At 52.6% G+C, this 10,692-nt stretch overlaps 2 protein-coding genes across 2 annotated transcripts; one reads left to right on the forward strand and one right to left on the reverse strand.

Moving 5' to 3' along the window:
* Positions 1-578: 578 nt before the first annotated feature.
* On the reverse strand, positions 579-2,628 carry NCBP2AS2 (NCBP2 antisense 2 (head to head)). Its single transcript, XM_043994463.1, has one exon. The coding sequence runs from the start codon at positions 2,618-2,620 to the stop codon at positions 2,270-2,272; it is 351 nt and encodes a 116-aa protein (XP_043850398.1). The 5' UTR covers positions 2,621-2,628; the 3' UTR covers positions 579-2,269.
* Positions 2,629-2,685: 57 nt separating this feature from the next.
* On the forward strand, positions 2,686-9,519 carry NCBP2 (nuclear cap binding protein subunit 2). Its single transcript, XM_043994462.1, has 4 exons — positions 2,686-2,843; positions 5,362-5,543; positions 7,268-7,406; positions 7,915-9,519. Exons 1-4 carry the CDS (start codon positions 2,766-2,768, stop codon positions 7,987-7,989), a joined length of 474 nt encoding a protein of 157 aa, XP_043850397.1. The 5' UTR covers positions 2,686-2,765; the 3' UTR covers positions 7,990-9,519.
* Positions 9,520-10,692: the final 1,173 nt, after the last annotated feature.

Consider the following 10,692-nt stretch of genomic DNA (forward strand, 5'->3'; position numbering starts at 1 on the left):
TCGTGAAGGGCTCCAACAGCAGAACCTGTATTTGCCATTGGCTGGGGCGATGGAGGCCAATTGAGTAGGGGGGTGATGGTAGCCGAGCCTAGCTGGAGTCTGTCTAGCACACAGTGCAGACAGGCCTTTGGGGTGGGCACCAAGGGGCTCCCGGTGTGAATGCTGGTTTGGTTCCAGTTGAGGCACAAAGACAGGAAGACGCCACTTAGGTGGCACAGTGTATCGGCCCCTCTTGCCAAGGCCAAGCCACAAGGATCACCACCTTTCTCAGGCCATCTGCTCCTTGGACACCAGTATCTGTTCTCTTCTCCTGAGTCTCCATGACCCTGCTCTGGGCGGTGGGCCCCTCCCCCCCCCAACTCAGGGTGTGCCCCAAGGTTCTGTCCTAGGCCCTTCTCCTCTCCCTGTGTAACCTCATGGATCTTAGGGACCAAGTGACCAGTGGGTGATAGAGACGGTATCTTAAGGTCAGTTGGGAGATTCTGTAGCAAGCCTGTGGACTTGAAACGCCAGCTCAGGTTAGTCTGAGGGTCTCGTCCTAAAGGCATTCATGAGGAACGACCAGACCAAATCTGAGGTTGGGGGTGTTTGGGCAGCTTTATAGAGGAGAGATTGGGTCACTTGTGAGGCGGCTGGTGCGAGGTACAAGTGGCTTGGGCCTGAAACAGGTGGGGGCCATATGAGTAGAGGGGAGTGGGGGGTGTCAGATGAGCTACAGAGAAGGCAGAATCTTCCACAAACCTGGCAACTGATCAGGCACAGAGGGTGTGGAGAGGGAAGGACCTGGCGTTTTGGATTCGGAAATGGTGACTCAGGAGTGGTCAGTCACATAGACGACAGGACCGGGGTAGGAACAGTGAAAGCAGGCGAGGATCCTGGCTCAGCAGTCCAGAGAAGTATTAAGGATGAGAGGGAGACCCAACAGATGGGAGAGAAAACAGAGAGGCTGGGACCCCCGGCCACACCATGGCAGGCTGAGCATTCACCCGAATCGTGGGGAATCTCCCTTCTAGGTTTGCTTCTGAAAGGAGAAGGGGCAGGAGCTGGGCAATGCGACAGACCCCCAGCCATCACTTAGATCTCAAAGGGACACCAGAAGCCACCGGGATCAATCTCCCCCTCCCCCTTTTTTAACAGATAAGGAAACTGAGGCGCAGAAGATGTGGTTTGCCAGGGTCATAGGAACAGACTGGATGTGAAGCCTGGCCACGACTGTGGCTCTAGTGCTTTCCAATAGGCAAGTCTCCAATCTCAAAGGCCAGCACCAGTCTACTTGGCTGTGGGGGTGGGGGGGTGGGAATCACCAGAGGCCCGGCAGTGTGGAGATTCTCCATTCTTCCACTGACTCATCCACGCAGGGCCCCTCATTGCCCTCCTCTCAGGCTGCCCTAGGGAGGGCTCCTGGCAATGGGAACAGCCTGAACGAGGGGGGTGGGTCATAGATGGGGCGGACGCTAGAGGTATTTCAGGGGTGACAGGGCTTAACAACCGATTAGACTCACGGGGCAAGGGCGAGAGGTAATGCTAAGAGTCAGAGCGCGTTACACCCGGCTCCGCTGGACCCGTGAAGAGAAGCCCCCCACACCCACAGACCCAGCCAAAGGCTGTCCTCAGATGCCCATCGGGTGACCCGGAACAAGGAGCCAGCTCCCCAAAGGGTCGCGTCTCCAGGTGCAGGAGGCTGCCTGCTCACCTGGCCTAAGGGGCGGCCTCCCCTTCACCCCCGTCCCATCACCACGCGGAATCCTGGCCACAATTCGTCATTTACTGCTCACACAGCCTGAGAAATCGGAGCCCCGCGGGTGTAGACGACCCGGGAGCTCCCCGAGGGAATCCGGGGATCCTGTGCGCAGACCCCCGAGGCTCAGCCGCTCTCCTCCGCGAGGAAGGAGGCACTTGTTCCATGGAGAAGCCGGTCGGCAGCAGACTTCGGCCGGACGGCCGGACGCATCCCTCTACGTTCACGAAGGAACCCCTTGCAGGCCGAGGTCGCCCGTGGGCGCCTTTAAGGGGCCGCTCGTTGCCAGCAGCCAAAGTCTTTTCGGGGTCACCGGCCCTCCAGGCATCGGTCAGTCCAGGACGGGGCTGAAGGTCAAAGGCGTCCAGCAGAGGCCCAGGCCGGGCTCCCACCGCTTCTCACGCGAGGGGGACGCTGGTGACGGGGAGGGGGGGGGGGGGAGTTGCGGTGGGGGAGGGGCGCCCCCTCCTGGGTGCCGGGGGGGGAATGGGGGGATGCGGGAGGGCCCTCCTTCTCCTCCTCCTCCAGGCCTCACTGTCCCGGCCCCCGGCCCGGGTTTTCCTTGCCCCCGGGGGGCGGCTGCCGGTCCCGGAGGCCGCGGCGGAGCTCCCGGGCGAAGGTGGTTCCGAAGCGCGCGGCGCGCCCCGCGGGCCCCCGCAGGCTCCGCGCCGCCTGCCGGGCCCCGAGCTGCGCCCGCAGCACCGCGAAGGCCGTGAGCTGCGCCGCACGGCGGATGGGCCGCGACTCGGCCAGGCGCTCCACGAGCTGCTGCGTGTTGATGAGGGAGAACAGGAGCCGCCGCAGCACCATCTTCCCGGCCCGGTCCCCGGCCCCGGTCCGCAGGAGAGCGTGACCGCGCGCCGTGACGTCTCGTCGGCGCATATGATGACGTCAGAGCCTTCGCGCCCCCGGATTGGCCGCCACAGCCGCCGCTTCCGGCAGTTCCCGGAAGCCCGGCCGTCCGGCCGCCCCCAGCCGCCGGCCTCTCCTCCCGAGCTCGCAGCCACCTCGGGTCGGTGCCCCCGCCATGTCGGGCGGGCTCCTGAGTGCGCTGGACAGCGACTCCTACGTGCAGCTGGGCCAGTACCGCGACCAGCACTTCCGGGTAGGCCGGCGGCGAGGGGTGAATGGTGCTGGCTAGGGCGCGATCCCGCCCCCTCGTTCAGGCCCTCTCGTGGGGCAACTGAGGCACCGGGCTCTCGGGGCCGCAGGCGGGATCAGAACTCAGGTGCCCCTTCCCCCGTCCCCCGCTATCCCAGCGGCCCCCGGGAGGCTAGCGCTCGGGACGCCCCTCGGCAATGGGGCGGAGGGGGCCGGGGGTGGGGGGGGGAAAGGACGGGCCTGTAAAGTGACTGAGGGCACATGTCAGGCCTGGGGTGCGGGCTGAGGAAGGGCCGGAGGCCTCAAACAACGCACTGTTCCCCCCCGCCCCCCCCCCCATCTACGCCCTTTCCTCCCCTACTGGACACTCGGTCCTGATGTCTGCTGAAAGGAGGCCCAAGCTGAGGGGCAGAGGTCTTGGGTTTGAGGCCTGACTCTGCCACCGACCACCGATGAGACGGTGAAGGAGCCCCTTGACTTCTAGATCGCCAGCTCCTCTTGGACCCTCTTCTCTTTGGGTTTTCAGAACTGGCCCCCCTCCCTCCCCAGATCACGCCCCGTAAGTTCCTCAGGCTGCCCCTCAGGGCCCTGCCCTGGGCCCTCTTCTTTCCTCCCTCTCTACCACCTCATTTGGTGATCTCATTAATGACCATTTCTGCGCTGGGATTCTCAGATCTATCTGTCCTTCCCCACCCTCTCTGCTGGCCTCGAATCTTACCTCTTGAACCATGTTCAGTGGCAATCTTAAGCTTCATATGTCCAAAACAATTCCTTGTCTTTCCCCTAAACTTTCCCTTCCCTCCATCTTCCCTATTATGGTAAAAGGCAACACCATCCTCTCAGTACCCCAAATATGAAAATCATCCCTGCCTCCTCACTTTAAATCTCCCTATCCCTCATATCCAGACTGTTTCCAGGGCCTGTCAGTTTCATCTCTGAAGTCGGTCCTTGATTTCGCCTCTGCAGCATCTCTGTTAATTGCACCTCTGTTGCCTTCATCTCTGCAACATCTTTTGTTGATTTCACTTCTGCAGCATCTGTTAGTTTCACCTCTGTTGCCTTTATCTCTGCAGCATTTCTCCATGATTTCACTTCTGCAACATGTTAATTTCACTTCTATTGACTTCATCTCTTCAGCATTTCTCCTTCATTCACCTATGAAACATCTTGATTTCACCTCTGTTGCCTTCATCTCTGCAACATCTTTGTTGATTTCACCTCTGCAGCATCTCTGTTGATTTCACCTCTAACATCTGTCCTTGATTCCACCTCTGCAGCATCTCTGTTAATTTCACCTTTGTTTCCTTCATCTCTGCAACATCTTTGCTGATTTCACCTCTGCAGCATCTCTCCTTGATTTCACCTCTGTACCACTCTTAATTTCACCTGTGCAGCATCTCCTTTTGATTTTACCTTTGTAACATCTCTGTTGATTTTACCTTTTGATTTCACCTCTACAGCATCTTTGTTGATTTCACTTCTGCAACATCTTTTGATTTTACGTCTTGATTTCATCTCTGAAGCATGTCTCCTTTTGATTTTAACTCTAACATCTCTGTTGATTTTACCTCTTTTGATTTCACCTCTGCAGCATCTTTGTTGATTTCACTTCTGCAACATCTTTTGATTTTATCTCTGCAGCATCTCTGTTGATTTCACCTCTCTTGACTTCATCTCTGCAACATCTTTGTTGATTTCATTTCTGCAGCATCTCCTTTTGATTTTACTTCTGTTGATTTCACCTTTGCAACATCTCTCCTTGATTTCATCTCTGCAACATTTCTTGATTGTCCCCCCTCCTTTCCTCTGACCCTGCCACTACTCTGGTCCATTCCCTCATCACCTGACATCTGGGCTACTGCAATGGCTGGGGGTGGATCAGCCTGCCTCAAGTCTCTCGACACTCCAGGCCATCCTCCATTCAGCCACCAAGGTGATTTCTTAAGATAGAAATCTGATCATACCACCCTCCTTCTCAATAAACATCAGGGGCTCCCTATCGCCTCCAAGAGCAAATACAAAAAGTTGTGTTTGGCATTCAGAGTCCTTTATAACCTGGCCCCCTCTTTTCAGTTTGCTTACACTCCCTGACACTCATTCTTTGATGCAGTGACACTATCCTCTTGTCTGTTCCACAAACAAAACCCTCTTTCTCTTTGCTCTCTCTGGCCATCCCTCATGCCTGGAATGTTCTTCCCCCTCATCTCTGCCTCCTGGCTTCCCTGGCTTCCTTCAGGTCTCACCCCTCTTAATGCCCGTTCCTTCCTTCTGTTGATTATCTTCAGTTTGTCCCGTGTATATCTTCATTTTACAAAGTGGTTTGCTGCCTTGCCAGACTGTGAACTTCTTGTCCCCGGAGCCTGGCACAGGGCACATGCTAAGTAAATGCTTGACAATTGATGGATTTCTGTTGGCTGTAATGGTACTGTGTGTCAGAAGAGGGGCTTGGGTCAGAAGAGGGCCTGGCCAGATAGTGCCTAGGCTGCGCTTGTGACATGGCCATGATTTCTCTGAAATTTCAGGGTGACAAGAAGGACCAAGAGAAGTTATTGAAGAAAAGCTGCACCCTGTATGTTGGGAACCTGTCCTTTTACACCACCGAGGAGCAGATCTACGAGCTCTTTGGCAAAAGCGGTGACATCAAGAAAATCATCATGGGCCTTGATAAAGTGAAGAAAACCGCATGTGGGTTCTGCTTTGTGGAGTATCCTTGAGCATGATCTCGAGGCCTTGAATGTTGGATGGATGCAGTGAGCCACTGGCGCAAGCGCGCGCGCGCGCGCGCGCGCGCGCGCGTGTGTGTGTGTGTGTGTGTGTGTGTGTGTGTGTGTGTGTGTGTGTGTGTGTGTGAGAGAGAGAGAGAGAGAGACTCCTCCCCAATTTAAAGTCCGTGGGTGTAGGGGGGGCAAAACTCCTCCTCTCCTGTAGTCACAGGATGTCTGCCAAACTCCCTGATTAGTGAGGTGATTGCTGAATTTAGAATCTGTAGAAAACGGCCTTGGCTTGAGGCCATTTTAGTAAAGGGGGGTCTCCACTCTCGGGCCAGGCCTTCTTGGAGGGAAGTTTCTCCTGGTGCTGTGCCTCCCTCTTCCTTTTGGCAGCCAGCACTGCTCTCAGCCCCCAGGACCACGTCCCAGTGTCTCCTTCGCCTCTGGTGGCTCCCATCTTTCCCCTCTTCTCTGGAGCACTACCTAAGGGTGTAATGTGTACACTCCAGGTGGAAACCAGCCCCATGGGGTTCGGAGGTGGTTTCCTACACGTTCAGACCTCCGCACTGTGTGGCTGACTTGAGGGTGCCCAAGAAGCAGGTGGTGTTTACCCTGCAGGGTGGTTTCCTGGCAGTCCTGAACTTGGTATCAGGATGTCTTGTTCCAGTTTTCCCTGAGGCAAATCACTTAACCTCTCTCTGCCTTACTTTCCTCATCAGAAAAATGGGGGTTGGACTTGATGGCCTCTCTGGCCCCTTCCAGTTTTAAACCCGTGACCCTGTTTTCTGCTCCAGAAGGCAAGCAGGAACAGGCGGTAGAAGATGCAAAGCAGCAGGTTTTGGTTTGGGCTCAGAAAAATACTTCCTTCCTGTTAGAGGTTGCACCCAGGTGACACTGAGGGGGGTAGCAAATCCTGCTCTTCAGAGGTCTTCAGGCAGAGGTGGGGTGCCACTGGTTGTTCATGGTAGGGCAGAAGGGGAGGACTCAGAGTGTGCCTGAGGTAGAGGTGTCTGGTGGAGCTGCACAACTGAGATGGGGGAGGGGAGGAATTCCAAGGAAGGTGGAAAGAGGCTGGGTATCCCAGAGATGCAGCCAGGCACAGTCAGTGGACAACAGGGAGCCATCAGGGATTTAGAGTGAGGAGTGATGTGTCAAGATTGCTGCTGGAGGAAGATTCTGGCCAAGGCCTGTCAGGCCAGGCTGATGCTAGTGAAGACCTGGACTCATGGTGAATGCTTGATGACAACTGGACATGCAGCTGAAGGACTGACCAAGAGGAAGTCTTTCTCTGGGTGCCCTTTGATATCATTCCTTAATTTTAGGATATTCGACATCACTAGTTCCTTGGCACTTTCCCCTCAGTTTCCTGAATGTTAAATGGGGATCCTGATAGCACTTACCTCACAAGATCCAGTGAGATCACATTGCCAGAGCTCTCAGCCCTCAGCCAGGCACATAGTAGGTACTAAAGTGTGTGTTCCCTTTTGTGCCTTCTTTCCAGGTCCCTGGGTGGAATTCTTTATGGCCAGCAAACTTCTTTCATCTGACCTTTGTCTTTACCCACTTGGGATGTAGCTGTTTGTACCTAATGAGTCACTTTTGAGCTCAGACTTTCTTTTTTGTGTGTTCAGCTACATTTTAAAAAGGGATTGCTCTGGACATCTTGGTAGACATTTAGCCAAGTACAACCCTTCCTCCCGTCCTTAACACTTACACTAAGATACTACTCCAGAGCAGACGCCGAAAATGCCATGCGCTACATTAATGGGACCCGCCTGGATGATCGCATTATCCGCACAGACTGGGATGCAGGCTTCAAAGAGGGCCGACAGTACGGACGAGGACGATCTGGGGGCCAGGTAAGGTCCCTGAAGTCAGGCCTCTCTCTGGTTTTCCTATACGATTTTAACCGTTTTTTCTCATTCTGAAAATAAATTCTGGAATTTGGGTTTCCATCAAACTTGAAAACCAGCAAATAAAATTTGTGTCAGTGTTTTCAGTAGTTAGTGCACTACTATTGGATTGTGATGGTTGGGGGTACTTGTAAATTTGTGCCCGACACAGAGGACACATTTTTCTGATATCAATAAGTGTGTTATTTGAAAAGAACTGCATGATGTGAGTTTTGTCTCAATTCTCTTATTTATCAGAAGAATTAGGGAACTGTGGGGCCAGCTGTTGGGAGAGGCAATTGCCTTGACTGTGTCAGCTGCACGAGGATATTTGTGTGGCTGTGAACCACTTAATTCATATTCCAAAGGGATACTTAAGTGCCACTCTCCCAGCCATTGCATTGTTATCTATGGTTTTTGTGGCATCTCAGTCTCCACTGGGTTGTGACAACATCTTTTGCTTTTTCCCTTTGAGGTACGAGATGAGTATCGAAAAGACTATGATGCTGGCAGAGGGGGCTATGGGAAAATGTGTAAAATCAACGAGTGATGAAGCCCCCGTGCACAAACAGATGACGTCGGCTGGTTGACAGATCCCTCAAAGAGCAATACTGAAGTCCTGACAACAGCTGACGTAGAACAGGCTGGCTTTGGTTTCTCTGACTCCACACAGGAACTGAGCCCCCAGACTCGACTTGGCTTTTCCACTCGGAGAATCATTAAATGTCCCAAACTAAGCAAGTGACTAGGCCTAGTGTTGGAGCCTTGACGTCTGGCCAGCTTGTCCTAAGGAACAGTGGGTAACCAAACAGCTCTGTTCTTAGATAGTAGCCCATTGTCTGCCTGTGTTACTTACTGTTCACGACTTGGAGTGGCCATTTAGGGAGGAGACCATCATGAAATCTGTATGAAATGAGTTCATGATCTGTGCTCTAAGGGCAATAGCAGCCCATAAGGGAGTTTTATTTCCAGGTTTTTTTCCCAAGGTGACTCTTCTAGCTCATATAGACACCCATGTTACTGGGGAATTCTTCAAACAGCTCTGCCTCGGCATGAATGATCCCACAGTCCCAGGGAGAGGGCTCTGCTCTATGCTCTGAATGGATGATCTAGAAAGAATGTGTATTTCCAATGTTAAGCACATCCTTGCGCTTTCATTGGGAAGCTGACCCAGAGGACGCCATCCTCGGAGCAGAAGGAAACGGGATCTCCTATGTGAGAGACTGTGGGGAGGAAGTAGCAGATGAATTCTGCAGGGGTTCATTTTAACTTTGAAATTGGGACAAGTCAGGCTAGACCCGTTGTCTTTATTGTTTTATTTTTATCAGAGTGGGAAGGGTCAAGAGGAGAATCAAGGGAACCAAATCTTTCCAGTAGGAGAGATCAGATAAGCCTCACTTAGAACAGAAGCCACAGCCAAATGAGACTGAAGGGCTATCAGCATTGGCCTTGCTGGCAAAAGAATTGAGTTCTTGTTGAATGTGTACCTGAGGTGGGACAGAGCAGGAAGGTATTTATTCCAACCACGAGGACAGATTGGAGCTGACAGCAGAAACCCATCATAACTCATTTAAAGAATTGTCATCAAAGGGGAAAAATCAAGAAGGGCTCCAGTGGCCCAGTAACTTGTCATCTTGTCAGTGGTCTAGGATCATTGGGAGAAAAGCCCTTACAGGTGAACTTGCATGTCAAACTACAACCAAGTGAGTAGTTGTAGAGTTCACATGAGTTGTCTTGTTTCAAGTGGCCCTAACTTGTACATTGTGACTTGGGTCCAACCGTATCCGTGTCTTAACTAGGGACAGGGCTTTGGGTTTGCAGATGCCATGACAGCCTAGCAAGGAACAATCAGTGTGCAGGCTAGACACGAGAGTGCTCTTCTCACACCTAGGAAGAGCTTGGTCTTTTTTCTTCTGGTTTTCTTTACAGGATAGTTTTAGTTGTATATTTTATTTCATTCTGTGATAAGTAGAAAGGTTGAATTTCATTTACTCCTTAGGAAGAATTTTAGAAGGGACCGTGCTTTCTCACACGTTACCTGGCCAGATCCCCTTCCAATAAAGTTGTAACCATCCCTCCATCCCTTGTCTGTGTGCTGTCATTCATCTACTTCAACACAGGAAGGGTGTGTTCTGCAGTCTCTAATGTTTGTGGCCTTGCTGAAGAGCTTCCTGAACCCGTCTGGGTGTCTGCTGCAGCCATGGCCTGCTTGCCTAGGCCAGGGACAGTCCGGTCCTCGGGGCCCTCTGTAGGCAGATGACCTGGACCATAACCTCGGCTGGGCAGACGTGCAAAGGGGGTTGGAAGAACTCTTTGTTCCTTTGTTTAAGGTGCCTTTTGTACTTACTGTGGGAACAGGAGTCTAGAGAGTGGGTTGGACTAGTGACCATCCCAGAGAATCAATTTCTCTTCTTAGCTCTAGGATTCTGGGCAGACAGGGCAGGAGCCAAGGAAGGCCTGTCCTGGGGCCTACCAGGGGGCCAGAAAAGAAAGGTCCTTATTCTCCATGGAGCAAAAAGAGCCAGACTCCCTTCCAACCCCAGCCACCAGCAGTCTTAGAGCTGGGTGAGTGTTTTCCTACTGAGCTGTGGGAGATGCAGGGTCAGGGGAGGGGTGTATGTGGGAAAGAGCTACCTTTCTCCTAGAAGCCTGGTTAGAAATGTGGGAGTTGTGTAGTTCCAGGCAGGTGGAGATGGGCCAGGAACTTGATCATTTTAATTTCCTTTGGGGACATATTGGAGTTCTTTCTGACCAACTAGTCTACAAACTTTGGGAATGACAACCCGGATAAAACTTCTAAATGGTTTACAAATGAAATCTTAGCTAAGGGGATGCTGGGTGATGTGAAAGCCCCAAGTCCATAACTACCTCCCTCCCACTACTAACTAAGAGGTGAGGAGCTTGGGCCACCATCTCTTGGAATGTCAATGCTCATTAAACAGAAAATAAAAGTCGGGTTTATGACTTGGTGCCCCGGGGCAGCTGCAGCAGCCCCAGATATGTGGCTGGAGGGATAGCTACCTTCCTCATCTCCACAGGTTCTTCATGTTGTCAGGCTCTCAACTCCTCATGTTTAAAAATACTTTGGATTTCTCTTATTCCCAATCCTTCCTGCTTTGTTAGACCATAAGGGCAGGAACTTGTCACTTTTCCTCTTGGAACCCAGAGCTCAGTGTCTTGGAAAGAGTAGGCACTTAAGATTTTCTGAATTGAATGATTGTTTTCCCAAACCATGCAATCGTCTTATTTTTTA

The sequence above is a fragment of the Dromiciops gliroides genome, chromosome 3, assembly GCF_019393635.1.
Source record: "Dromiciops gliroides isolate mDroGli1 chromosome 3, mDroGli1.pri, whole genome shotgun sequence".
Taxonomy (NCBI): domain Eukaryota; kingdom Metazoa; phylum Chordata; class Mammalia; order Microbiotheria; family Microbiotheriidae; genus Dromiciops; species Dromiciops gliroides.

Excerpts from the sequence above, each read along its gene's own strand:
- NCBP2AS2 (XM_043994463.1), bottom strand. The coding sequence starts at position 2,620 with ATGCGCCGACGAGACGTCACGGCGCGCGGTCACGCTCTCCTGCGGACC.
- NCBP2 (XM_043994462.1), top strand. The coding sequence starts at position 2,766 with ATGTCGGGCGGGCTCCTGAGTGCGCTGGACAGCGACTCCTACGTGCAG. Across the intron at positions 2,844-5,361 it reads ACCGCGACCAGCACTTCCGG|GGTGACAAGAAGGACCAAGA; the intron begins GTAGGCCGGCGG and ends CTGAAATTTCAG. Across the intron at positions 7,407-7,914 it reads GAGGACGATCTGGGGGCCAG|GTACGAGATGAGTATCGAAA; the intron begins GTAAGGTCCCTG and ends TTTCCCTTTGAG.